Source organism: Takifugu flavidus, chromosome 21 (genome assembly GCF_003711565.1).
Source record: "Takifugu flavidus isolate HTHZ2018 chromosome 21, ASM371156v2, whole genome shotgun sequence".
NCBI classification, from domain to species: Eukaryota; Metazoa; Chordata; class Actinopteri; order Tetraodontiformes; family Tetraodontidae; genus Takifugu; species Takifugu flavidus.
Genome location: NC_079540.1, coordinates 924,163 through 950,829, shown reverse-complemented (window position 1 = coordinate 950,829; position 26,667 = coordinate 924,163). Strand labels below are relative to the sequence as shown.

Genomic DNA, 26,667 nt, shown 5'->3' with positions numbered 1-26,667 from the left:
TTCTTCCTGCTCACTGGCTACTGAGCTGTTACTGTTGGCAAGAGAAGTGCAGCATAAACACATACAAATGACTCTCCCGCTGCAGAATATCTCCCCTATTCACGGACAGAGGCATGAGATCTAGAGCCTCTTTTTCTGAGTTGCGTTAATTTTTCCTGGACATTGCTGCAGTGAACAGAGGGCGTCTCAGAACACAGCTGCAGGACGCTCTGCGTGTGCGTGCGTGCGTGTTTCTGTGAGTATATCTCTATGTGTGAGCACAAGGATGGGATGTTTCGGTTCAGTCCGATTCCACCGTGTCAATATTTGCACAGTATTCCAAGACTTAAAGAAAGAGAACTTGTTTGAATATTTATGGATGTGGTCAAACACAAATTTTCAGTCTTTCTAAAACATGTGACTGCTCTCTCTCTCTCTCTCTCTCTCCTCTCTCTCTCTCTCTCCTCTCTCTCTCTCTCTCACACACGCACGCACACGCACGCACGCACATGCACGGAGACTGGACTGCTGAGACCCTCCATTGATATCAGTTGATAAAGTTTATTGATATAGCCAAAGGGATCCAAGCAGAAACATGGTTTGGACATCCTCCAGTCTTTTGGGTTTTCTGGTTCTGGACTCTTTCGGTTGTTGGTTTTTGGTTTGATACAACAAATAGATCAGCGGGCTCAGGGGAGTTAGGGTGAATGTCGGTGGAAACCAAATGATTTGATAAAAATTAATAGGTGGTTAACCTTCAAAATGTGAAAATAAAAACAGAGCCGATCTGAGCAAATATATCTGGCCTAAGCATGTTGATAGTAAATACACTTTTCCATAAGTAGCATCACCGAATATGGAACACTACCACAGATCCAGGACTTGGTTTCCATTTCTATCTTGGTTCTGGGAATATCGTTGCCAAGGCGATGTGCAAGCGGTGAAACAGTATTTACGGGAAGATTTCCTTTTTCTGGTAAAAACAAACATTCTGTGTTGTTTTCTTCTGTCTCATTTTCTGCTGAATGAGAAAACAGACTAAGAAGGAAATAAATACTGTTCATAAACAAACCTATTGTTTCACAACTTTACCTGCACGTTTAGTTACAGTAACAGGAATTAGGAAAAAACTAGGATTTAAATTAAACCTCAAACATTGGTGTAAACTGATCATTTAAAAGATAAATGTGAAATAAATGCGATGAGATCGATGATGAATGACAGATGGAAATGCCTTCATGTTGTGGAGTTAAAAATGTTACAAAATGTTACATAACTTGTTTGTTTGTGAAGAATCTTTGTGTATGCCTGTTGATACTAGTGTGTGTGTGTGTGTGACATACATACACACACACAGAGTCATCAGTAGGAAATGTGTCCAGCTAGTTACCGTACAGCCTTCGTGCAGCTCCTCTTTCATTCTTGACAACCTCCTCAATTGCGGCTTGTTCGGATCGTAAGTGTGTGTGGATGTGGAAGAGGAGGAAGGGGGTGTTTGCAGGAATGTGGGGTTGGGTTGGGCGGAACAGGCCGCCAGAGGATAAAGACGGCCCTCTATGCTGGTCTCTGGAGAGATTAAAGCTGTATATGAGCGCATTGATGAAAGTGTGTTTTCCTACTGTGTTTACTCCTCTGGGGCCCTCTGCCTACCAGACGCTGAAGACGAGAGTGATGGAAACGAGACGCAAGCGTCCGCAATGAATTTTTGCCTGTTTGTGCCGCTGCATTCAGAATCTCTGTTGAAATTTATGCGTCAAATCAAGCTTGCAGCTTTAGAATTGTACATTGACTCAAAGTGTGCGGACAGAGGCAGACGGATCGATCTGGAATATTCAGATGGAAAAAACAAACCTTGGAATATGCTCACATTATCAAGTTGTACAAAAACACACACACACACACACACGTACATCCCAGAATGCATTGCGGGAACAGTGCTGGCTGTGTGTGACGGCTCTCCTTCACTTCCGCACCGTAAATGTGTGTTTGCTATACGATGGAACACGCAGAGAAAAGAGGAATTCATGTCGGTGTTTATTTGAGCTTTGGCCAAATCCGACCTCGAGTGGTCATGTTGGCGCACCCTCTGCACCAAACCCCAGCAGCTCCTGTACCCCCAGCCAGACACACACACGCACACACACACGTACTGTACACCCTCACATATTTGAGCACCACTCTCCCTCACACACACAACTACCTGTCCATCTTAGCCATATCAAGGTGTGTTTGTGTTTCCACCATTTTAGGTCCTCCCAGGGCAGGTATTTCCCTCTCTTTCCCACACACACACACCTTCGGGAGGGGCGGGGGGGCGTCTGTGAGACTGCGTGAACCACTTGCATTGATAACCTGCAGCTCAGAGTCCCTCAGTCTCACTTTGTGACTGTCCCCCTCGCCTGGCGCTCCCTTCACCCTGCTCCGTCTGCTTTCTGCCCTCCTGCGCTCCGGGCTGAGACCGCCGCCGCCGCCTGTATCCCTCGCTCCTCTGTCACCATGACGCTTAACACACCGTTGTTTCTTCTGCTGCTCGGCCTTTTAGGGGCTCAAGCCGCCACCACTGCCATGGACCTCCGCACTGCTGCAGCCATGGGTGAGTGATGACCTTTAACCCTTAAACATTCCCAATTACATTTTTTTATTCATGTAAACTTTTGTTGTAAACACACAACAAAATAGAATTTACACATGAACAAATCCTCTAAATGAGCATTTATTTCAATGATAATCTGAGGTCACATGAGTAAAGTTTCAGCAGCAAATTGTTTTAATACTGTGGTTTATGCAGAGAGGGAAAATATTCTTACCCATATTTTTAAATTTTATTATCTACTCATTTGTATTTTGGGGGATTCTTTCATGCAGTTACAAATGACAGAAGGGATAGAGAGAGAGGTGAAGGGTCAGAAGGGAGAAACTGGACATCAACTAAACAAGGACACTAATTATGGCCCCCAAAACTTCAACCCTTTTTTAAAACAAACCTTGAACACACACAGTTATGGAGCTAAAAAGCAGCTTGTATATTCAAAATAACCATCCAACTTTTCACCTCACGTACCCTCCACGATCTCCACCCTGTCACCTCGCTGCGTCCTGTTTTTCCTCCATCCCCTCCACCCTCTGCTCCTCTCTCAATACCCCCTTTCTCCTCCTGCTCCTCACAAACACATATTCACATTAATACATTTTTAAATAATATTCTACTCAGGCTGTGGCTCTATAAAGTCCCTTCTGTGTGGCTCCAGGATTGTGTAAAACCCGTCCCACGGACATCGTCTTCATCATTGACAGCAGTCGGAGTGTCCGTCCTTCAGAGTTTGAGCAGGTCAAAGTCTTCCTGGCAAAGGTCATCGAGGGGCTGGATGTTGGACCCAATGCCACTCGCGTCGGTGTCGTCAATTACGCCAGTCGTGTCAAAAACGAGGTATGGTTGAGATCTTTTTGCATCTTTTCACTCATACATTCTCAGCTAATTTGCCATCATACGACTTTAGGTGTCGCTCAAGACGCACCGCACTAAGACCGGACTGATCAAGGCTGTGACCAAAATTGAGCCACTGTCCACTGGGACAATGACCGGGCTCGCCATACAGTTCGCCCTGAACGTGGCCTTCAGTGAGGCGGAGGGCGCCCGCGTCAGATCTCCTGATATCAGCAAGGTCAGCTGGATTTTCCCTGCATTCACGCATTCCCGTTTTTTGCATCTGACTGCTCCCTTTTTTTTGGTCTTCACAGGTTGCCATCATTGTCACAGACGGGCGTCCTCAGGACAACGTTAAGGAAGTGGCCCAGCGAGCGCGGGATGCCGGCATCGAGATTTTCGCCATCGGTGTGGGACGCGTGGACATGAGCACCCTGAGGCAGATGGCCAGCGATCCCCTGGATGACCACGTGGACTACGTGGAGAGCTACAGCGTGATCGAGAAGCTCACCAAGAAGTTCCAGGAGGCCTTCTGCGGTAAGCAGGGGAGGGGGGACATGGCGTGTGAGAGAGCAAAGATGCAGGATTATGATATAGACGAAAGAAAATTACTGTCAGGGTGAGAAAACAGGCAAATACCCCCCAATCCTCATGAGGCTGGTAGCCCATCCCCATGTTGAGGGTAAGATGTCAGAAGGCATCGTCATCTTCTTGTTCCAACTTGTTGCTCCGTCCGTTTTGCCCTCTCCTCCCCCTCAATAACCCTACACTCTTTAGCCAAAGAAGAGGGCATTAGGAGCGGAACAACAGCTGCTAAATTCACCTGTTCTTCACTCATGCCTCGCACCCCTGAGAGGCAGGACTGATCTCTGTTGCCAATCGTTGCACTTCTAATCAGAAGCGACCTTTGGCCCCTCCGCTCTGCAGCGGTTTTCGGCCCCTCGGTCTGATCTTGCTGCAGAGGCAGAGCCGCATGGTAGCGGTGTTGGATTGTTTCTGGACGAGCCTCACGCGTCAAAACAGACTTGTTTTTGAGGCTTCTGCAATCTTTCCCACCCGCACGTTTTAAGGATCCACTGGATTTATGCCCCATCCACACCGTTCAGATCAGCTGCAGGTCACAGTGGATCATTTAAAACAGCGGTGGGGGCTAGATTTTTTTTTTTTTTTAAACTGACATAGTTTTGTTCTCTCCTCCTAACCCCAACCACACACCCCTCCCTCTACTGTGTGCGTGCGTGTGTTCCGCACGCACACAGTGTCGGACCTGTGTGCTACCGGGGATCACGACTGCGAACAGGTATGCGTCAGCAGTCCTGGATCATACAAGTGTGCCTGCAAAGCGGGCTTTACCCTCATGGACGATGGTCGCAGCTGCAGGGGTGAGTGTGCGCGTGTGTGAATATGTCCAGGTCTCACTCTGTTCCCACAGTAACAAACGGGTGTCTCTGACATCACCAGGTTGCAGCAACGCGCCGACCGATGTGGTGTTTTTGATTGATGGCTCTAAAAGCGTCCGTCCTGAGAACTTTGAGCTGGTCAAGAAGTGGATCAACCAGATCATTGATAAATTGGATGTCTCTGACAACAAGGCTCATGTCGGACTGGTCCAGTACTCCAGCTCGGTCAAACAGGTGTGGCTCCGCAGGTGACATCTTAAACTTCAGCTCTGTTCCATGTATCACAGAGTTGGTTCTCTTTTGCCGTAGGAGTTCCCTCTGGGCCGTTACAACAACAAAAAAGATCTGAAGGACGCAGTAAAGAAGATGGCCTACATGGAGAGGGGGACCATGACAGGTCAGGCTCTCCGCTATCTCACAGACAACAGCTTCGGCCCTGGCCAGGGTGCCCGGCCTGGGGTCACCAAGGTGGGCATCGTGTTCACTGATGGACGCAGTCAAGACTACATCGGAGACGCTGCCAAAAAGGCCAAGGATCAAGGTAGGAAGGGGAGATAACATCAGAACCAGGTTCTACGAAATCATTCACTGCATTCTTATGCCGCAGGCTTTAAGATGTACGCTGTGGGAGTGGGCAACGCCGTGGAGGAGGAGCTGAAAGAGATCGCATCCGAGCCGACGGCGGAGCATTACTTCTACACCGCTGACTTCAAGACTATCACCCAGATCGCCAAGAAGCTGCAAATTAACATTTGCAATGGTCAACCAGTGTTACTGGCACTGCACACCAGAAATTATTCCTGTGATTATTCTTTTTCATGAACTCATTTGTTCTGTTCCCACAGACGAGGACCCTTGTGAATGCGACACCCTTGTAAAGTTCCAAAAGAAAGTAGAAGATGCCATCCAGGCACTGACCAAAAAACATATCCTTTACAATGTTGTTGATCATATGTGCTGTCCCAGTGCTCTCCCATTTGTAGTTATGCCGTCCTTAACTCGGTTTTACTAGAGAGCATGTCAAAGAGGATCGCCTTGCTGGAGAACAAAATCGTCTGAGGACGCAGCCCCACAATCCACCCCCCCCATCCACACACAGTTTTTGCTCCCTGGAAAGTACTGAAGTGGAACATGTGTGTGATCTCCCACCTCTGTGGTCCCGACCTCTCTCCCAACCATCTCTGCACCCTCCACTCTCTTCCACCTTTGCGCTGGTTGCCACGGGGACCTGACCTTCGTGTCTGCGGGCGTGCGCTCCGAAGGTCGTCCTCTGCAGGCACCCTGTGTGTTTGTTAATAAAAGTCTTCCCTCATAGGGAAACGCTTGACTGAAAATGCTTTCTTTGTCATTTCAACAGTGTTGAACTTCCTTATGTTTAGATGCTTGATTTTTCTCTTCTTTGCACCAAACAAAGGTGACTAATAATATTGTTCTGATGATAAAAAAGAAAAAAACACCAGTGATTTTATTTTCCAAAATAAATGTAATAGAGAATATATAAATTCTATAACAATAAAATTGGACTGTTTTTCTTTGGCTCCATGTAGATTCTGCAGTCCAGGTAAATTGGATAAAATTATTTCCAGGTTTAAGTAATCCTTAACTAAGTTTTTATCCATGTAAAAAAAGCCAGGTCCTGGCAGTAATGATTATATTTTAGATTCTATAACTGTTAACTTTAATAATAAGTAAAACCTTTGTTTTTAAGAAATCCTTGATACAATGGAATATACAGAAGTTTAGAAACGATAAATAAGAGGCATAGAAACTGCAGAATTAAAGAATGTTTCTGACAGTTTCATACTAAAACCGATTTTTAAAAAGTAAACTATTACCGCTTCCTGGTTGGGTAACGTCACTGTGACGTCACGCATAAGAGGAAAACATACGCAGTTGAAGCGGCACCAGAATGACATGTCTCTGCCTGTCCTGCGCCACTAAATAAAAGTCTCTTGAAATTAATTCCGACTCTTCCGCTCCAGTCAACACACATCAGACTGTAATTCGAGTCCAGCCAACAGAGAAATTAGTGACTCGCTGCACTTTACCGGTGCGTTTTTCTTTTCTTACAAGGCGCAGTTAAGAAGTAGTTTGCATCATCTGCTTCCAGCTGCTAGGCTAGCTTGGAGAGCTAACCGGTAGTCGGGTCCGGCCGCCGCCAAAAACCTTTTAAATTTGGCCCCGGTGTTGTTAATGATTTGCGCGACAGGTTATTGCAGAGTGGACGAGGATAGGCGACACATATCTTTGAAAACTTGCGTCAAGTTAACTCGAACAGCGGGGCTGATAGTTTAGCTAGCCAATCAGTGACGTTGCGTTTGCCGCTTTATGTTATAGCTCGAGGTGCTCGGAAGCTGCAGCGACACAAGAGATGGGGAGTAATCCCGCGACAGGCCTCACCTGCCGGCCTAAAGGGCCACCGGAGAGAGTTTCCGGGTCTGAACGCTTTCGTTACCAGTCCGAATCGGATATCGGCCCTACGATGAAAAGCTTATCACGGCTGTGCAGCAGGAACGAGGACGAGCGAGCGGCGGCTCTGGAGGAGCTGAGCCAAGGGGTTCAGCTGCGTCTCGGACTGGACGGCACCAGTTCAGCCCGACTGGGTAAAGAAACGCTTCTGCATCTGCTCCGGTTGTCCTGCTCGTGTCCGCTGCAGGAGGTGCGGGAGAGAGCAGCCGAGTTGCTGCGAACTGCGCAGGTGAGGCGAGGCTTGAAAAACACGCGAATCTGGTACTTTTGATGACTTTGATGGATTATTAGATCCATACAAACTGTTCGGCCTTGATAACCACATTCGTGATCGGCTTGCATCAGCCGATGAGCACTTTAAACACCGATTTCTAGATGTTTCATCAGACGTCCGGCCGCAAGAGGTGACGCAAGACCCGCGGAGGACACGCCCCCTCTCGGTCTCCTGAAAAACAACCCAGACACACCCCCCTTCCCGCTGTATCCGTCCGCTGCCTGCTATAGTTTCAGAAAATCGCTCTGCCTTTGAGGAGAATAGTCCTTTTATGCTCGGCGTCCGTCGGGAAAAAGCAATTCAGGCGTTTTGGTGGCCGCCCCCCGGTGATGAGTGTAAGTTGGATGCATGGTTTGGTGGCTCTCATCAGAGGGCAGCTGCCCCAGCTGGATTATGTCTGGTCCGTTTCTGGGGGAGGAAAGAAGCATATCTTTATATTCAAGTCCTTTTTATTTTTATTCAAGTCAGGAATGCTTCTGTGAAATATTGACGAGAGACATGGTGAAATGACCGATGATGTAATCCTTTAATGTTTCGTGTAAACAAGTGTTTAAATGTCACTCCAGAAAGAGTTTTGTGTTATATTTAAAGCCTTACTCTAAAACCGAAACTTCCTTTTTGTCCTTTATTAGAATTCCCCACTTTTAATTAATATGAATGTGTGTGCTTAATTATGAGCTTCACGATTATAAAAATGATTAATTTTGGGCAGCATGCTATTAAGAAAAACTCGTCAAACAATTAAATATTAACATAATTGCAAGAATTAACCACTATTGACATTTACTGGAACTTTTGTTTGCCCAGGTTTGTTAAGGTTTTTCTTTTTAATGACAGATTAAGCCCCACTTAATGTAAAAATATACAGAAGAGAAAGTGGATATGGCACAATTAAGAGGATAAAGCAGAGCAAAATGAAAGAAAAACTAGGAAATGGCAGATTACAGCCAGAATGGCTGATGTAGGTCAGTGGGGTAAAATGGGATACCCGGTTAATATGAGCCTAAATTATGTTCCTAAATGGAGAGAGAGCCAACAAAAAGAGGCCCGAGCTGGAGTGACTTCTGCTGGTTTTATGCTGCTGGTTCTGGACCGTGTTTGATAGGACGGGGCGACGCCAGAGAAAACCCAATAAGACGAATTGAAAGCATCGGATGATTAACTCATGCTGCTCCTGAAAGTCTTATCTCAGTGTGCCATTTCTCTTCCTATTTATAGGAGCGAGGCATCGAGGTTCCTCAAGCTCTGGCGTCCGGTCCGAGTGCCTTCATCCATGTAGAAGAGGTTTGTTTCACTTCTGTGTAAAAGTGCTCCCCTCTCAGATCGTCTGGTTCAGCTTGATTTGACTTTTGTTCTCTTTCCAGATGTTGAAAGAAGGGCCAGATCAGGACATCCTGATTGAATCTTTTCTTTCGCTGGGTCGTGTGGACCACCTCACCATGGTGATGGCCCTGCACCCTTCTTACCTCAGCTGTTTTCTGAAAGCCCAGCATGCCTTGTTAGAGCTGGACGGCCCTTTGCCGCGCCACTGGAGGCATTACATTGGTGTTATGGTGAGTGGCCCTGAAGTCAGATGATTGGGCAATCTAGACAGGATTACTGGCTGTACTGAATCTGATTCTTGGTAGTTTTTTTTTTTAATCCGCTGGTGAATTTTATTTCGCTTATTTAATGTTGATCCTCTTGTGACAAAGTCCACACTTTAGGCAAGATGTTGGTTGATGAGTAAACAGGACAGGAGCCATATTTATTTTCTTTTATTTGCTTTGTTATGATAGGACACATGCCTCTTGTGCCTGGACTTGCATTTTGCATGCAGTGCATTTGCATCCCTGCAATGGTGTTGCCACATTTACAAAAACATTTGAAACTGTTGGAAAGTGTGCTGACTGGCTGAACTGGCTCTCAGAGTAACCTGATACCACCTCCGCTCTTCCTGTGGATATGAAATATGACCATTAACGAGGTGGCATTTGATCAATTGCAATCAAATGAGGAATTGACTTTGATGTTATTGTTAATTTACCGGGAGGAGACAAATCCAGTTCCGGGTTTTCGGCCCTGCTCGGGTTTTAATCATCGCGTCCTACAGTCGATGGACTTAGGTGTGACCTTTCCGTTTGTCCCCTTTTTTACAGGCGGCGGCTCGACATCAGTGCCTGTACCTGGTGCAGCAGCACAGCGCAGGATTCCTGGAGGCTGGAGGGGAGGAGAGCTGGCTAAGCGGCCTCGAACACGCGCCCACCAAACTCCGCAGCCTGCAGACGCTCAACAAGCTGCTGGCACACAGGCCCTGGCTCATCACACAGCAGCACATCCAGGTCAGCCGTGTGCTCGGACTCCTTCATCACGGGATAAGATTGCAGCAGATGGAAATAACCGGATTGAATAATAATGTTGGTCTGGCATATTTATAGGAAATACACGCTTGATAATAAATGCAGGCTGTATTGCACTATATTTTGACATAGTCGTTTAGATCTAGCCTCGGTAGAGCTGCTGCTCCTCGGGGGGGGGGGGGGGTGCATTTGTGGTGGTTCTGACATCTGGTTACATGCATCTTAAATGGCTCTCTAGTGAGCTCCTCGCCCAGCTTGGAGAACCTGGGCCAGACCCAGGGCACTCTGGGAATTTGAGTCTCCCTCTGTAGATGAGGAATCCCCCAGATAGTCTGATTGTCCTGGTGAGACTGCTGCATCCTGGGAACATTGTCTCTTCACATTTAGCATGCTAGCCAGCTGATATATGCTGGGATACAGACGCATCTATCGCCGCTCAATTAAAGGAGAATTTCGGTGAAATCTGACACCCGAGTCTCAAACACTATGCGAACCACTTAGCTCTTTCTCACTACTTCCTACAGGAGCTGGTGTTTCCTGGAGCAGACCCACGCTGGTCACTGGCTGAACTCATCCACGCCGTCATCCTAATGGCCCATGCTCACTCTCTCTGCTCCTTTGTGTGGGGCTGTGGCTTAAACCCTGAACCTGATCACACCGGAGGCTACACATTCCAGCCTCCATCTCCCAGTCACTTCACTCATAGCCCTGCCCACGAAGACGGCAGACAAGAGGTGAGTCGGTTTTTACTTCCCAGGTGTGAATGTAGACACTGAACATCCAACTTGAGAATGACAAAACGTAAGAACTGGGTTCATTCTCCTTTCAGTGGTCACACCTGTTTAGTTTGGGGTAGAAGATACTTCACATTGTTCTTTTTAGAGTTAAGCATCCTGGAATTTGTTCTTAAGCAGCCCTGTGGAATCTTCTCTAGTTGGTGGATGGTGCAATGGAGGTGGAGGTTCTGATGAAGAGGATGGTGGAACTTCAGCAGCAGGAGGAAGAGGAGTGCACGCAAGAAGAGATGGTCACTCGTTTTGAGAGGCAGAGGAGCGAGAGCATCCCAACAGGTACGACCATGGACATGGTTGTGAGCTAATTGCATATCATATTAATGACCTTCCAGCCGTCTGACTAGCTCACACGGTGAGGTGCTCTTGTTTCTTTTTTAGGGGGAAAAAGTGAGCCAAGTCTCATCTTTTCTTTAAACAAAGACATCTAAAAAATATAGAACTTATCTGCCAATCCAAACGTTTATAGGTTACTTTTGTCATTTGCCTGTTTTGTTTTTTCCCTGCCAGCGGTGGTGCGGGCGGTACCCCCGGACATGGTGTTGCATCTGGTGGAGGATCCAGACTTCAGATACGAGGACTTTGCCCCCAGAGGAGAGCAGGCACCCCCCACCATGAGGGCCCAAGTATGGAGAAAATGTGTTCAAATTCACATTGATGTTTATAATGGTTAATTCCCTCGTGGTTTCGTTGTACTCTTTACAGGCTACAACGCCTGTAGTTGAGCCAAGTGTTCCAGTTTCCTTTATTGATGCTGTTGCCTGATGTGTGCAGGACTATTCCTGGGAGGACCATGGCTTCTCTCTGGTCAACAGACTACTGCCAGACATGGGCCAGTTCCTGGATGAAAAATTCCAGGTATAGACTTATTTTAACCAATATAATCTAACAGAAACCTTGGAGACAACTGTACGAAACTGGTTTAGGGTGGGTAGCTTAGGTTTCAGCCAGTGATAACCCTCTATTTGCCAAACATAGTATTTTATAAATGGCAAATCTTTAAAAGTACAAAACTTGTCATAGTAAGTGGATTTCCTGGGGCTTTAAAATCATTAAGAACAATGTTAAAATGCCAGAAACAATTTAGTCGTTTTTATCTCTGGATGGGGTAAAATTACTAGCTTTAGAAGTACTTGACATTGGTCTGGATAGTGAGATTTTAGGTTGAATGCAGTTACCTTGACAACCAGGTGATTAGGTGACATTTTTAAACTGTGAAGAATTAAACCAGCCCCCCTAAATACTGATGAAAATGGGTTTTATTATAGGTGGTGAGCAACTTGACCTACCACAGGATGGCCATGCACGAAGGTGTGGATACACACACGTTAAGAAAAGCTCTGTGGAACTACATCCACTGTCTGTACGGCATACGGTCAGTCTCACACACACACACACACACACACACACGCACCAGAGATCGTATTGAATACTTTTGTACTTTGCTTTAGTTCCCGTTCGGCCACTAATGCTCTGTCCCCTCCACATTTGCAGCTATGACGATTACGACTACGGCAGCGTCAACGTGCTGCTGGAACGTTCTCTGAAGGTGTTTGTCAAAACCATGGCCTGCCATCCTGAGCAGACCACTGCTCGCATCTACGGTGCCTTCTGGAGGCACTTCAGACACTCTGAAAAGGTACTTCCGCCTTTTAGCTGAGTGGCTTGTGGTATATCAGCAGAACCTGTTTATGTGACCCGCTAACCTGAAAGTATTGACCTGTTGTTGTTTTGCACCATTTTGCAGGTTCATGCCAATCTGATAGTGATGGAGTCTCGACTGCAAGCAGCCCTTCTTTATACCTTGCGAGCCATTACTCATTACATGAGATGACTCCTTTCTGACTCTTTCATGCGTTTTTGCTGATGCTGAGCCAGCTGTACCGCAGCTAACACACACTACGATGAATGTATATTATCTTGTTACAGTGTTAATAGTTTGATGCTACCTTGTTGATGCAATGTTTAGTATTTAAATGTTACTCATTTTGCACTGAGGTCTTTTGCTGTTTACACACTTGAGCATCAGGTGTTGTTCTTGATTAAATTGCACACATTTGTCTGTCTCTCGCATCAATATACTGCTATCATTCATATCTGACTCAAATTATTGTGTCTCCGACGTCTTACGGTTCAGTGGTCGGGTCATCAACTCATTAAACTATGAAATATTAACATAACTTGCAATAATTAACAAATGCTGACATTCATGAACACTTGCTTACACAGGAATGCAGAAGTTCAGTTACTTTTCTTTGAAGTTTATGACAGATTAAGCAGCAATTTGCAAGTGTAAGAAATAAAACGTAACAATATACAAAAGAGGTTGTGTAGACACCAAAATTAAGAGGATAAAGCAGAGCATTAAAAAACAAAATGACACCAGATGAACCCTTTTGGACAGTTGGTCCACATCCTGCTTGTGTACGGTGTGGCAACAGAAGCCGCAATGAAGCTCAAAGGACCAATATATTTGAGAGTGCGACTCCACTGAAGGATTGCTGGTTGAGGCAGTCGTTTATGGACTGATTCTGGATGGATCTGGCTGATGGGATACGTTCAGGACGGATCGATGACGCAAAAAAAAAATAAATAAAAAAATATATATACAGTATATATATATATATATATATATATATATATATATATATATATTTGTTCACAATTTGAGGTTGGACAGGAAGCTTAAAGTGTTACAGGATACAGAGGTTTGAGGTTAATATTTTGATGCTACCTTGTTGATGCAATGTTTAGTATTTAAATGTTACTCATTTTGCACTGAGGTCTTTCGCTGTTTACACACTTGAGCATCAGGTGTTGTTCTTGATTAAATTGCACACATTTGTCTGTCTCTCGCATCAATATACTGCTATCATTCATATCTGACTCAAATTATTGTGTCTCCGACGTCTTACGGTTCAGTGGTCGGGCCATCAACTCATTAAACTATGAAATATTAACATAACTTGCAATAATTAACAAATGCTGACATTTATGAACACTTGCTTACACAGGAATGCAGCAAGTTCGGTTACTTTTCTTTGAAGTTTATGACAGATTAAGATCACATTTACAGGATACAGAGGTTTGCGGTTAATATTTTGATGCTACCTTGTTGGTGCAATTTTTAGTATTTAAATGTTACTCATTTGGCACTGGCATTGACCTTTTGCTGTTTACACACTTGAGCATCAGGTGTTGTTCTTGCTTTAACAGAACCCATTTGTCTGGCACCAGTTCAAGGGTTTTACAGGGTTTCACATCCATTTTTACTATTGACATGACTCAATCATCCGGGGGCAGGACCCTATAGATATTTGCTTCTTCTTTTTCAACATGTATATTACGTACAAACATGGAAAAAGTTGTTATTATCTGTCACTTTTATTTAATTTTCTTTGTCTGCACTTGCATTTTCAAAATGCAATCAATACTGCTATCATTTGTATATGGCTTAAATGATCATGTCTTTGATGTCTTCAGCTGGATAAAACCCAATAAAGCCAAAAGTTTTGTATTTTGAATACAATAAAAATATTTTCTTTACAAAATAATTTTTTGTTAGAGTTTATTCAAATATCATTTAAAGAAAACCTTGAAGAATATCCTGACACCCCTTGAATAGTTGCGCCTCTTGGCCGTTAGGTGGCGACAGAGTTACAGGGAAGTGTAAAACGGGCTCAAAATGCCTCACACTGCTCCTCGTTGAGCATCCTGGCAGCGTCCTTTGATGTTAATTATTGTCACGAAGGGAGACGCCGTCAGGGAGTAGTAAAAAGTAAAGCCTTTTCCCTACTTGTATGGAAAAGGAAACCATGCCACGCATCTCAGTGTCTCTTATTCCTGTGACATGACGGTTGCGTTTCCCCGCCATATAAAAAGATTAGATCATCCTTTATTCGTCTCACAATCGCGACAGTGTGCAGCAGCCAAGCATAGTTACAGGTTAAACGGAAAGCAAAGCAAAGCAATATTTTTAAAAAATGATACACATTAGTAAAAAAGAAAGTGTTTCTCGCGTGACAGTTTCAAAACGGTCAACAACCTCGGAGCTTCCTGGTATTTCACTTGATCGACGCGCATTATTAAAGGAAATGCGCTCTTTTTCAAGCGCCTGCTTCGCGCGCACCCCTGCTGTCGCGCGCCCGTCAGGTTAGGTCGCTGGTCTTCCGGGCGAGGCGCGCGCGCTTCATCTTGCCCGGCGCGGCCCCGCGCGCGGTCTTTCTCTCTGCGCCCCAAAGTGACCGGTTACCGTGACATTCGACCTCCGTCCATCTGCGGGATTCTGCGGGACAACGGCGCGTTTCGTGTCAGGTATTTGTCCGTTTTCGCCGCGATACGTCACAGATGCTCATTAATTCACATTTGAGTCTTTAAAAAACGAACTCCGAATGTCAATGAAGTTAAGTTTAAAACCAAAAGACAGGCTTTAGATGACAAACTCTCACTAAAAATCTCAAAAGCTTACTTGGATGTGGCTTGTTTTTAGAGTTTGTGAAATTCAACAAGCGTTGATCAGCTAATAATTACACAAAAAAGGAGGTTTGTGGAGTATTGAAGTATACAAGTATTGGCAATATCCTTGTTAAAAAAACAAAAGCACGCTGTTTAGAAATCAGCCATCTCTTCTCTGTTGAAACACGAAGTTGAAGTTTAGTCAAAACACTTTCTCAGTTTCTGAGATTAACTTGTATAGATACCCCCCAAACCCCAATTTCAAAATGTTAAGTAGTTGCACTCCTGTCAGATATTCGATCTTTTTACACCATATGTATCAGATTCTCTGTATGTTCTGGTGATCTTCTGTTCCATTAATGTGTGTTCCTGCAGTCAAATGTGATCAATCTGGTAATGCTGACATGGCCTTGAGGAAAAGGCAGAACTGGATGTTTCCTCCCCTAAGGGTATATGCGTTAATTCCTGTATCATGTGGGGAAGTTGTAGATTCACACCTCCCCTTTCCTTTGTATAATCAACATTAATAATGTTTGAGGTTTTAAGAAGGATTAGAAGTTGTGTGTCCTGGAATTTTGGGGTGTCCAATGTGGGGTCACTTGACTGGGCTGTTCAAGGCCGCGCTTCATCACTTCCTGTTACTCTGCGAGGTCAGTTCCTGTCCTTAGCCTGAGGGCTACGTGCAGGAAGGAAGGGGGTGTGGAGACATTTTCTGAGCTGGAAGTTTGGCAGGTTGGAAATGGTGGTTACCTCCAGCACAACTTTAACAGGAATCTTTGAATGCTGTACGTGTACGGGATGAGCTCTAAAACTCTCCTGAGTTCTACCTTGTCATTGATTAGCAATTGTGTTTTAGGCCGCATTATTATGTTAGCAATCACATGTGAATTAATCACAGTGCAGAAACAGCACTTGCTAAGTTTATTAATGACCCACTCACAGCTCCAGACTTATTTCTGTACTAGTTCTGTCAGACCTCGGTGTTGCCGATTATTTATTTATGAAATAAATTCTAGGCTCCGTTTACGCAACATTTTTAGAATCTGTAGCAAAATGACCGATACAAGGTAGTGCACGTGCCAGACCATTGGTGGTGATAATGAACCAGGCATGCGTACGACGGAGAACTTGATCACAGTGATTTCATGTCAACAACAAAGTCTTCCAGTGGACCGATGACAAGCTGGCTTTAAAAAACTTAAAAAACTCGTGGCTCTACGACAACTCGCACAAACTCAGTCGCCTGCAGCTGTAGCGCGCATGACGCTGGGAAGGGCTCCATTTCGCATTGACACCACAACTGAAGTGGTGGCGTTTTTGAACGCGCTCTGCTGAGGGCCCCCTTTAAAGTGCTGGGACAGGCCTCCCTGCATGGACCAAAAAGTTCTTCTGTCTTTCTGTCTCCTCTCCTCTCCTCTCCTCTCCTCTCTCCTCTCCTCTCTCCTCTCCTCTCCTCTCCTCTCCTCTCTCTCCTCCTCCTCTCCTCTCCTCTCCTCCTCTCCTCTCCTCCCCTCTCCCTCCTCTCCTCTCTCCTCTCCTCTCCTCTCCTCTCCTCCTCTCCTCTCCTCTCTCTCCTCTCCTCTCTCCTCTCCTCCCCTCTCCTCTCCTCCCCTCTCCCTCTCCCTCTCCTCTCCTCTCCTCTCCTCTCCTCTCCTCTCCTCTCCTCTCCTCCCCTCTCCTCTCCCCTCCCCTCCCCTCCCCTCCCCTCTCCCTCTCCTCTCCTCTCCTCTTCTCTCCTCTCCTCTCCTCTCCTCTCCTCTCCTCTCCTCTCCTCTCCTCCTCTCCTCCTCTCTCTCCTCCTCTCCTCTCCTCTCCTCTCCTCTCCTCTCCCCTGAAAATGGTCGCTGTGTCTTCCACACTCCTCTATGAATAGGATGTGATGACTTAATGTGAAAACAGGACGTCCCGGTGACCAATACGCCTCACTTTTCCATGGCCCCTTCCCCCTCCAACTCCTTTTCTGTGGGTGTGCGTGTGCATTGTATGTGTGTATGTGTAAGTTCTGGTGACAGCCCGCTTCCCATTGTCCTATCATTCCCGCTCCACGCACACTCTCCATCCTGTGGGGCTTCCTGCCAGGGAGGGAGAGAGAGAAAAAATGAGTGCAAAGATGAAGGAATGTGGAAAATATAAGGAACAAACCAAGGGAGATTTTGTAAAAGTAGAGGAATCTCATATGTGTGTTTGAGTGTGTGTTTGCTGATCCCACAGTCAATTCCCTGTTGGGAGCAGCTTATCGGCAGTCCTCTGTGCAGGAAAGGGTGTGTCATTTAAATGTTTAGGAATCCAAGATTTTTCTCATTTTTGTTTCTCTTTAAACATGTCTGACAACACTCTCCACACTGGATTGTTATGTCTTTTTATCAATTAGAACTTTTCACAGACGTTTCTCCTTTCTGTCACCCCCATGTCTCTAACTTTGTTTCACTACCCATAAACACTTTGCATGTGCTCCAAAAGTGTGAATGTTTTTTTTCTGGTTTCCTCCTACAGTCCAAAATCAAACAAATAAATTGCCCCTCATTGTGTGTGTGTGTGTGTGTGTGTGTGTGTGTGTGTGTTTGACCTAGGTATACTTTTCTCTCCTCAAAGGTGCAGATATTTTTGCCCAGCGATGTGGCATTTAAGATCAAACGACACCGAATAACTCGCTTTTTTACTTCTGTCTGAGAGGAAATGCTATATCTGTAAATGGCCGTGCAAGTGTAATGCTGCAAGTGTAAAATATTTTTAAACGTGCGCTTCTCTTGACACGAGCAGATGCAGCTAATTGAACAGGGATCAACTGCTGCAAATGCTGGGCGAGCGTTTATTGCATTACAGAGTTTTGGGAGTCAAAGAGGAACTCAGTCTGCATGAAGTGCTCTTGTGCGAGCAGTTCTTTAGCAAGTCTTTTTAACGAGCTCACAAAAGGCAAAAACAAGTATAATGTGAGCCAATTATGAACAAATCATAAACAGTGGCAGCAAAGATTCCCGTTTGCGATGAGACGGGGAGGAGAGGGCTTTTGGAAATACACAAATATATGAATTTGTTCCCTGCAAAAGGATTATTGCTGCATTCACGTGTGCTTTTGACTGTGCAGACCTTACCTGTTGCCATTTATACACTTTAACGATTCTGCTCTGCTCATCAGCCGGGTTTGATGAATTATGGCGACCGGCAGGAAGACAGGGAACGTTTGGTCAACAGGAACCTGGTGGAACAATGATTGGTGTGGATGATCGCATATCCACGTTCCCGGGCCGATCCCGTCTGCCGCGGCCTGCCTCTCTGAGAGAAGCAGAATGAAGGATGTGAGGAAAAGGGTCCAACAGAGATAAACTGCGAAGCCCCTCCGTCATGTCTCCTCTGTGGTGTTTACCAGAGGGAGAAGGTTACTGTTGGAGGGGTGTTGCCCAGCAGGCAGCTTGGTGTGTGTGGACTCTGTCCTCCATTTCCAGGAAAAGGGGGGAGCCATCAGAGGGCTGCAACGGGAAACTCTAACAGGGCTAACTTCCTGTAGCTCTCCTGATGGCCGGCCTGATAGCGAGTGAGCGTGTGTGCACATGCTGGATTTTGCACCCGTGAAGTTTTTCGCATATTTGTTCCTGGACGCCCCGAGACGTTTCCTACTATAGCTCGTGATGCTTTCGACTGGAATGTCGGGGAATTTCTGACAATTTGCGTGATTTCCGTCGATGTTGGCCGCTGCTTCAGCTTTGTCAGCTCAAGATCTGCTCAAGCGCTGTGTTTCGCTCCAAAGTGGCAGAAATGAAACTTTTTCTTTCGGTTCATTGACCATAAACTTCTACCACAAGCGTGCCACTAACTTTCTACGCCCTTCACAGTGACTCCCATTTATTTATTTATATATTCTACCCCCTAACCTTCTACAGGGTAGAAACCCAGTCCCCAAGGGCTGGAATCCAGCCGGGTTTTCTGACCTGCCCTGTAGAGAACTCCCTGAAAGCTGTTTTCTGCCTGAGAAACCATCTAGAAAAAGGAAGGAAATGCGTGTTGCTTTACCTAACTGTTGACATCGTTCTAAATGAGGACCCCCTCAATGCTCAGGACCGCAGAAGCCAATGATGTGGTCCCCATAAGAATTGCTAGTTCTGACAGGCTCCATATGAACAGTAAGTGCCTCCCCAACAGAGCCACAGCTGGTGTCCGGAGAGTTTTTGAACGCTCTCACAACAAACAGCCAAGTACAAAAAAGGAAGTGGGTAACCTCACATATATCTTCCCCTCCCTGTCTCAATTGGTCTTCTTCTCTGTCTGTTGTTTTTTTCTCTCACACCTCTTTAGTCACACATCAGTGTGTCCTTCTTTGTCATTCTTCATCACGCTGTAGCCTCCCTTACTTCCTTCTTTCTTCTCTTTACAGCGGCCGATTGACAGATGATCTGACACAAGAAGACCTCAGGTGAAGAAATGTAAACTTCTCCACTTCTCTGCCTCTTCTCCTATTCCTCTTGCCCCAACTTCCACTTCCTTGTAAAGTGATGTTATGTGTAATGAGTGAAAGGTTCTTGCCTTTCACTTCGCTGCAGCATGTTTCAGACTGTGGTCTTCTTTAGGTTACAGGACACGATTAGTTTCTCTCTCTTTCTCTCAATACAGCAGAAACGCACTTACCTGATTACCAAATAAAATGTTCACTTTGAATTTATATTCCTTGTGTTATTTTCATGCATCTTTCTTATTGCTTGTGTACTGACCGCATATGAACGTATGTACACCTTGGAAACATCTTCGATTATTAGTGTAAAACAGTCAAAATGAAGGGAAACTGAGTTTGCTGAACAAGTGCTGTGTCATTAGCTCTCTTTGCTTTCACAGACGCCGTCTCTGTGCTGGTATTATGGGGTGTGCCTGTTGCAAGCAGAAAAAGCCTGCCAAAGCAGCAGCAGCAACATCAGCAACAGTAGACATTACAGATCTGTCTCCTAGCAACCCAGACGGAGGATTGTCTGCGGCCTTGACTCAGGGCCGTTATTGTCCCGACCCCATTCAAACCATCCCAGACTTTAACAAGGGCTTCTCATCCAGCATCGTCTTCCCCAGCATCAACACACACCAGAGGCCTGGATGCTTAACAAGTACGACTGTGTGTGTGTGTGTGGGTGGGTGGGTGTGCATCTACAGGATATGCACGTGATTTTTCCTTTTACATGTGAACTTTTTCCAGTGCTTTTGATGTTGTTTGACTGATATGCACTAAAGAATAGTAATCATAAAAGTTTACATTTACGCACTCTGTTAAACAATATGAGCTAAAGTCTAAACCAACACCCTTTGTGTATTTGTGCCTGTGTACGTGTGTGTGCGCGTCCGGTGTGAACATGAATGCAGGTGGAGGAGTGACTCTCTTCATCGCTCTGTATGAGTACGACGCACGCACTGAAGATGATCTCTCTTTCAAGAAAGGAGAGAAATTCCACATCATCAACAACACGTAAGCACACAGGAACATTTAGCTGTGTGATGAAATATAAGCGTTAAAAAAGAAGTTCATCGCAAGTAAAACGAGCCACATCATCACTGGCTAAATGTGATCCAGTGACTGCATAAATCAAATGTCATTCAATTGAGAAATCCGCTCAGTGCTATATAAACATAATGCCTTTGAAAGCTGTGGATCGTGACCATGTTCAAACTGAATTATGCACTTGATACCACCGAGCATGGATTTAAAAACTTTACGCCTCCAAAGTTAAAAGAACTTCTCTCTTTTTTTGTTTTGCAGGGAGGGTGACTGGTGGGAGGCTCGCTCTCTGGACACAGGCAACTCAGGTTACATCCCCTCCAATTACGTAGCCCCCGTCGACTCAATACAGGCGGAGGAGTGAGTATAAATACCCACGGACGCAGCACAGAAGCCTTTCTGATTATATATAAGCACGGAGAGAGATTTTACCAGTGATTAACATGCGGTCTGAGGGCAAAGGTCACATGATGCGTGATGCTGTTGAGTTGACCTGTGTGCTGTTGTCATGGTGACAGGTGGTATTTTGGGAAGATGGGGAGGAAGGATGCGGAGCGACAGCTGCTGGCCGATAGCAACCAGAGAGGAACTTTCCTCATCCGAGAGAGCGAGACCACCAAGGGTGAACACAAACACACACACGTTCACAGCTGTCTTCGCGGGGCCTTCACGCCAGCCTCCATTTGTTTTCTAGTCACGTGTGCATCCTATGATACGCCATCATTTTAAACAGTTACTGCATTATTGTCCAATTGTGGGTTCAAAGGCTCCAAAAAGATGTTTGGGTCCCTCAAGATCAGCAAATTACCCAAATTAGGACACCTATAGGTGTAGGAACTCACTTGGCGGCACCAACAGGACCACGTCACTCTCTTCTCCCAGGTGCCTACTCTCTGTCCATCCGTGACTGGGACGACAACAAAGGGGACCACGTCAAGCATTATAAAGTCCGCAAGCTCGACAACGGTGGCTACTACATCACCACGAGGTCTCAGTTTGACACCGTACAGGAGCTGGTGGAGCACTATACAGGTACCGGCACCGACACACACAAAACTAATCTGCGGGCTTCCCATCTGCTTCTGCTTCGATGCACACCTTCTGTCAAAGACATTTAGTGCTTCATTTTATTTGACTTCTTTCAGCAAATGACCACTGTTTGTGTTTCGGTACGCCTGAGCTGCTGTGAGTGGCGTCGGCACCAGCGTTCCACCCTGAGCCTGCCCTGTTATTTCAGTGTTAATCTGCCCTCTGGTGACCAGAATGGCAAAAGCAGACACTCTGCAGGCCTTCGCAGATGTTCTGATTTTCTTGGTTTTGCATAATGTCGCTGCCTGCTGTGACTGTTTTTTTTTGGGGGGGGATTTTTCTTTATTTTTAACTCCTTTGCTCCGTGCTGTATTTTAAAGTTGTAAGCATTTAAGCAACGTTTTTCTTTATCTTTGCTGTTGCTCCTCTCCTTTACTCCTCACCTGTCTGCGTACCACCGCTCTCTGTCAGAGAGAGCAGCGGGGCTGTGTTGCCGCTTGATTGGCAGCTGTAAGCGGGGCATGCCTAAGCTGGCCGACTTATCAGTGAAGACCAAGGATATGTGGGAGATTCCACGTGAATCCCTCCAGCTGATTAAGAAACTGGGCAACGGCCAGTTTGGAGAAGTCTGGATGGGTAGGAACAGTTGGACTGTGTTGCAGGGGCAGGGAGGGGGACAACTGGAGCACACCTGAATACAAAATCAAGTTTCCAGCAAGCATCAACTCCAGCTTGTGCTTACTCCTCCTGACTATGAGCCCTGCGTGCGGGTCTTACATTCAGGCGTGCCGAGGTGCTCCCCTCCTCCTCTGCTTTTACACGTGCATGTTTCATCATCTCACCATACCTCTTTGTCACCCCTCACCCCTATTTCCACCCACCACTACATCCCTTCCTCTCATTCTTCCTCACCCACTCCTTCCCCTTTTCCACGTGAACTCGTCACCTCCCACCTCCTCCCACTAACAGGCAGCAATGACGGACTGTGTTATTACCTGACCAAGCCCTGTCCCAACTCTACTCCCCTCACCATGGGCCTTGGGCGGGATGCTTGGGAAGTGTCCAGGGAAACTCTCTTTCTGCAAAGGAAGCTGGGACAGGGCTGCTTTGGGGACGTTTGGATGGGTGAGAACATCAGCGCCACCTTCTGGCACGCTCCCGAGAGGAGCGCATCCGTTCAGTGTTGTCCTCCGCAGCGTCTGTTGCTGTACATGTTTGTGTACACTCTTGTTTCCTATTGCCTTCACCAAAGGACAAGTTCATTCTAAGAATTGTCATACAGGTTATTTTAAACGTTCTATTGGATTTTCGTGAGATTTTTGTGAATCCAGTTGGAGTTGATGTAAGGCCGATCAAAACTGCCCCACCTCTCCACTAACATCCACCCTGTCACGCATGCTCTCTAAAGAAATAATTACTTGCATGCATGAGAGGTTTAATGTGTGTTTGTGTGCAATTCTCTTTGTGTTTTATGTGTGTTTTTGATGTTATACCTTTATGTGTAGGCGTTTGTGCCCCTATGCATGACATCTGCACGTGTATCCTGCCTCCCGTGTTAGCTTCCCCATAAGTTGGTGTGCCTGTGCAGGAAGTGTGTGTGCATGAACAGCTTCTCTTTTTGTAATGCTAGTTTTTGTAATGCTAGGCATGTGGAACGGCACCACCAAGGTGGCGGTGAAGACTCTAAAGCCAGGGACCATGTCCCCTGAGGCTTTCCTGGAGGAGGCTCAGATCATGAAAAGGCTGCGGCATGACAAGCTGGTGCAGCTCTACGCCGTTGTGTCCGAAGAGCCCATCTACATCATCACTGAGTTCATGAGCCAAGGTAACACATTTGCATTAGCCAGCTGTTTTTTTAACGCCCACGATGAACAGTATGAATGGCTACAGGTTTGACTCAGAAAACTGTGATTTTCATTTTTCAAACCTTTTGAAATTCCATTTAAAGTAATTGTGCAGTGAATTATGAATAACCCAGAAGAATACTTAGAATCTAAGAATAATTCTGGAAAAGGCTAATTTAGCATTGATCTTTCTCTGCCAGCTGCACATTTAACTAAATGCATCTCTGCATAATTGTCCTGGTCTAGACATTGAATGTACCTATTTTATACCTGTCTGAACTGGTGAAATAACCGAGCGCAACAGACACTTTTAGAGTTTAAGAGAGGTGAACCAAACTTCAGCCACATATAATCTAGTTTGCAGCTTGCAAAATTTAGATTTTCCTTGAAGCTACATCTGGTTTGAGTATAAAAATGCAGTGCTTGCTTCAGCTTGCTGACCCAGCCTGTTTACTGCTGAAAACGGAAGCAGTAAAATACACAGCAAAAAGCGATACAGAATGAACAAATTATATTTTTTGAGGTTATTAATTCTTAACTGTCTGTTCCAGGAAGTTTATTGGACTTCTTAAAAGATGGTGAAGGCCAGAATCTGAAGCTGCCTCAGCTGGTCGATATAGCAGCACAGGTGGGGCGACCACAACATTGGTGGACCTGAACGCCGTCACCATCCTGATGAGCTCTTTCTGTCTCTGGGTGCAGATTGCGTCTGGAATGGCATACATTGAGAGGATGAACTACATCCACCGTGACCTGCGAGCAGCTAACATTCTGGTCGGAGACAATCTGGTGTGCAAGATCGCTGACTTCGGCCTGGCTCGGCTCATCGAGGATAACGAGTACACAGCCAGACAAGGTCAGCACTCAAACGTGCGCGGATGCATGTGAGAGGACAAACACAAAGGAATGGAGTTGTGCTTTCAGACAGTAAAAAGCATGCATTACTTTACATATAACCTATAATAAGTCTATGATCATGAATCGTCACTCTGTTGCCATGGTTTAAGGAGCAAAGTTCCCCATCAAGTGGACGGCTCCAGAAGCTGCATTGTATGGACGCTTTACCATTAAGTCTGATGTCTGGAGTTTTGGCATCATGCTTACCGAACTCATCACTAAAGGACGGGTGCCGTACCCAGGTACCGGATCACACCTCACTAGGTGTTTCTTTCCTAATCGGGAATACGGAAATAAAAAAAACAGCTTATTTCAGAGTTTATTTTCATTTATATGCTAGCTGATTTCAGTGACAGCTTATTTTTATTTATACTGGAATAAATTAAGGCGTTTAAACTACAATGTGTGATTTTCCAGAACGTAGGAGTGGCAAGAAGTTGGATTGTTCATTAAACACAGATATTTAAATGACTAATATGAATTTGTTCTCTAGCACTATGTTTTCGATTTATTATCTGTTTCGAGGATTCCTATTTTCATATTTCATGTATTTTTAAAATAAAATATCCTGTCCCGCTCCTGTTCAAACACCCCTGCCTGTCTCCTCCACCCCTTTAGGCATGAACAACCGTGAAGTGCTGGAGCAGGTGGAGAGGGGCTACAGGATGCCCTGCGCTCCAGGCTGCCCTAGCTCGCTCCATGAACTGATGCTGCAGTGCTGGAGGCGGGAGCCCGATGAAAGGCACACTTTTGAGTACCTTCAGTCCTTCCTGGAGGATTACTTCACCGCCACAGAGCCGCAGTACCAGCCCGGAGAAAACCTGTGACCTCACATGTGTAGGACAGAGAGAGCGCTACCAATAAACAAAACATAAGCAAAATAAGTTAAAAAAAAGGTAAAAAGATACTTAGACGTTTATTGGATATATACATGTGGGTTCACTGATCAGCATGTCATAGCACATTTATATGCTTTGTTTCTAATTGTCCTACATACATATCAATACATATCATTACTTTGTTAAGCGGTTTAAAGGTTTAAAATTTCCTCCTTAATTATTGATCACTGCAGCCTGGTTAAGACAGATCATTCAACCATGTTGAAGAGCAGTCTGAGCACTGCTGGTCAGTCCTTGTAGTAATGTTGCTTCACTCTGTCACCATGACAACAAGGAACTAAGAGAACATGGAGCTGGTTGTGTTAGGGTGGTGTGACGACTATGAGTTGGTACATGATTTGCTCAGCTGACGTATATGGTTAGGCTGAGTATGTACGTATAAAGTCTGGGATGAAAGAAAAGGTGGATTGAAGGATGACGACAGGTCTCAGACAACAGAAAAACGCTGTGCAACAGCGTCTACGTGAACCTGTGTGACAGCTGAGTACATGACGTGTGCGGACCTCACACACTCCTGAGAAACATGCCTGTTCTTACAGTGATCTTACAGTTATGATGGACAATGCTGCTGCACGGGGCATCACCTGACAGGAGGAATTTCATTTCCACTATGCACCAATTTGTGCCTTTAAATGATCAGTGAAGGGCATTAGATTTATTTAATGCATGTGATAATTTTCTATGAGCTTTTGTTCTAATTTAACTTTGGCATATCTGATGCTTCACAAACGACTCGTGTATGTAGTTAACATGAATACGGTTGTCATTAATTGGGAGGTCAGGGTGAAATGTCGCGCATAAATGAAAAAGAGAGGTGTGATTTTATCTGACAAATGCCACATTTATGTTGGGATTACCCTGTCATGTTACTGTAATAAATATCAACCGTCTTTGTTTAGGAATATTTTATATTTTGTTCTGAATTGTTTGTTATCACAGATATGCAACATGCACCATTTCCAGTTCTGCTTATGGTTTCTTTTGAAAATGTGCAAACAGGGGTATTGAGATCAGAATGCATATGTATTGTTATCTGCAATATCTATTATAGCCTATAAATAAAGGTTGGAGCACTGAACCATTTCACAAGTGTATATTATTGTGGTATTTCAGCAGAAACAGGATGCAAAAATAACCAAAAAAAAAAGTTTCAGGTCATCATTTCAGCTGAAAAAGAAGTGTTCTTAATAAGTGTTTATAATATGTTGCTGTGTTGATATTTTAGTGCGTGTCCCCAAAGTCCATTAAAGAAAAGCTTCATTCATCCTTTTTAAAAAAAACAGAATTAAAGTGGTTCCAGATCGAGATAAACTTCGAAGCTAAATTATGTTACTATCGATGCGAATGGTCCCACATTATAGGAATGTATTGTTCGTTCTTGTCAGAATATGCGCACG

At 45.2% G+C, this 26,667-nt stretch overlaps 3 protein-coding genes across 10 annotated transcripts; all 3 read left to right on the top strand.

Annotated features, from left to right (window-relative positions):
* The first annotated feature begins 31 nt into the window (after positions 1-31).
* matn1 (matrilin 1) lies at positions 32-6,137 on the top strand. 3 transcript variants are annotated; one of them, XM_057020934.1, is made up of 11 exons: positions 32-239; positions 2,522-2,572; positions 3,228-3,406; positions 3,477-3,641; positions 3,718-3,940; positions 4,663-4,785; positions 4,865-5,037; positions 5,113-5,344; positions 5,411-5,563; positions 5,649-5,729; positions 5,813-6,137. In XM_057020934.1, the coding sequence occupies exons 2-11, from the start codon at positions 2,545-2,547 to the stop codon at positions 5,860-5,862; spliced, it is 1,407 nt and encodes a 468-aa protein (XP_056876914.1). In that variant the 5' UTR covers positions 32-239; positions 2,522-2,544; the 3' UTR covers positions 5,863-6,137. The 3 variants fall into 3 exon arrangements, with proteins under 3 accessions (XP_056876914.1, XP_056876913.1, XP_056876915.1); XM_057020933.1 differs by lacking the exon at positions 32-239 and having other exon boundaries at positions 2,337-2,572; XM_057020935.1 differs by lacking the exons at positions 32-239; positions 4,663-4,785 and having other exon boundaries at positions 2,337-2,572.
* Positions 6,138-6,712: 575 nt separating this feature from the next.
* sesn2 (sestrin 2) lies at positions 6,713-12,770 on the top strand. 3 transcript variants are annotated; one of them, XM_057020921.1, is made up of 12 exons: positions 6,713-6,853; positions 7,141-7,501; positions 8,765-8,830; positions 8,911-9,099; positions 9,685-9,867; positions 10,410-10,619; positions 10,820-10,955; positions 11,187-11,302; positions 11,451-11,534; positions 11,945-12,051; positions 12,171-12,315; positions 12,424-12,770. In XM_057020921.1, the coding sequence occupies exons 2-12, from the start codon at positions 7,175-7,177 to the stop codon at positions 12,508-12,510; spliced, it is 1,650 nt and encodes a 549-aa protein (XP_056876901.1). In that variant the 5' UTR covers positions 6,713-6,853; positions 7,141-7,174; the 3' UTR covers positions 12,511-12,770. The 3 variants fall into 3 exon arrangements, with proteins under 3 accessions (XP_056876901.1, XP_056876904.1, XP_056876903.1); XM_057020924.1 differs by lacking the exon at positions 7,141-7,501 and having other exon boundaries at positions 6,715-6,853; XM_057020923.1 differs by lacking the exons at positions 6,713-6,853; positions 7,141-7,501 and adding an exon at positions 7,670-7,881.
* A 2,064-nt stretch (positions 12,771-14,834) lies between these two features.
* On the top strand, positions 14,835-26,353 carry yrk (Yes-related kinase). Of its 4 annotated transcripts, none has more exons than XM_057020925.1 (13): positions 14,835-14,990; positions 19,501-19,539; positions 19,956-20,215; positions 20,469-20,571; positions 20,863-20,961; positions 21,120-21,223; positions 21,484-21,633; positions 22,102-22,266; positions 23,276-23,455; positions 24,026-24,102; positions 24,177-24,330; positions 24,482-24,613; positions 24,990-26,353. In XM_057020925.1, exons 3-13 carry the CDS (start codon positions 19,978-19,980, stop codon positions 25,196-25,198), a joined length of 1,611 nt encoding a protein of 536 aa, XP_056876905.1. In that variant the 5' UTR covers positions 14,835-14,990; positions 19,501-19,539; positions 19,956-19,977; the 3' UTR covers positions 25,199-26,353. The 4 variants fall into 4 exon arrangements, with proteins under 4 accessions (XP_056876905.1, XP_056876906.1, XP_056876907.1 ...); XM_057020926.1 differs by having other exon boundaries at positions 19,501-19,549; XM_057020927.1 differs by lacking the exon at positions 22,102-22,266 and adding an exon at positions 22,600-22,755 and having other exon boundaries at positions 14,836-14,990.
* Positions 26,354-26,667: the final 314 nt, after the last annotated feature.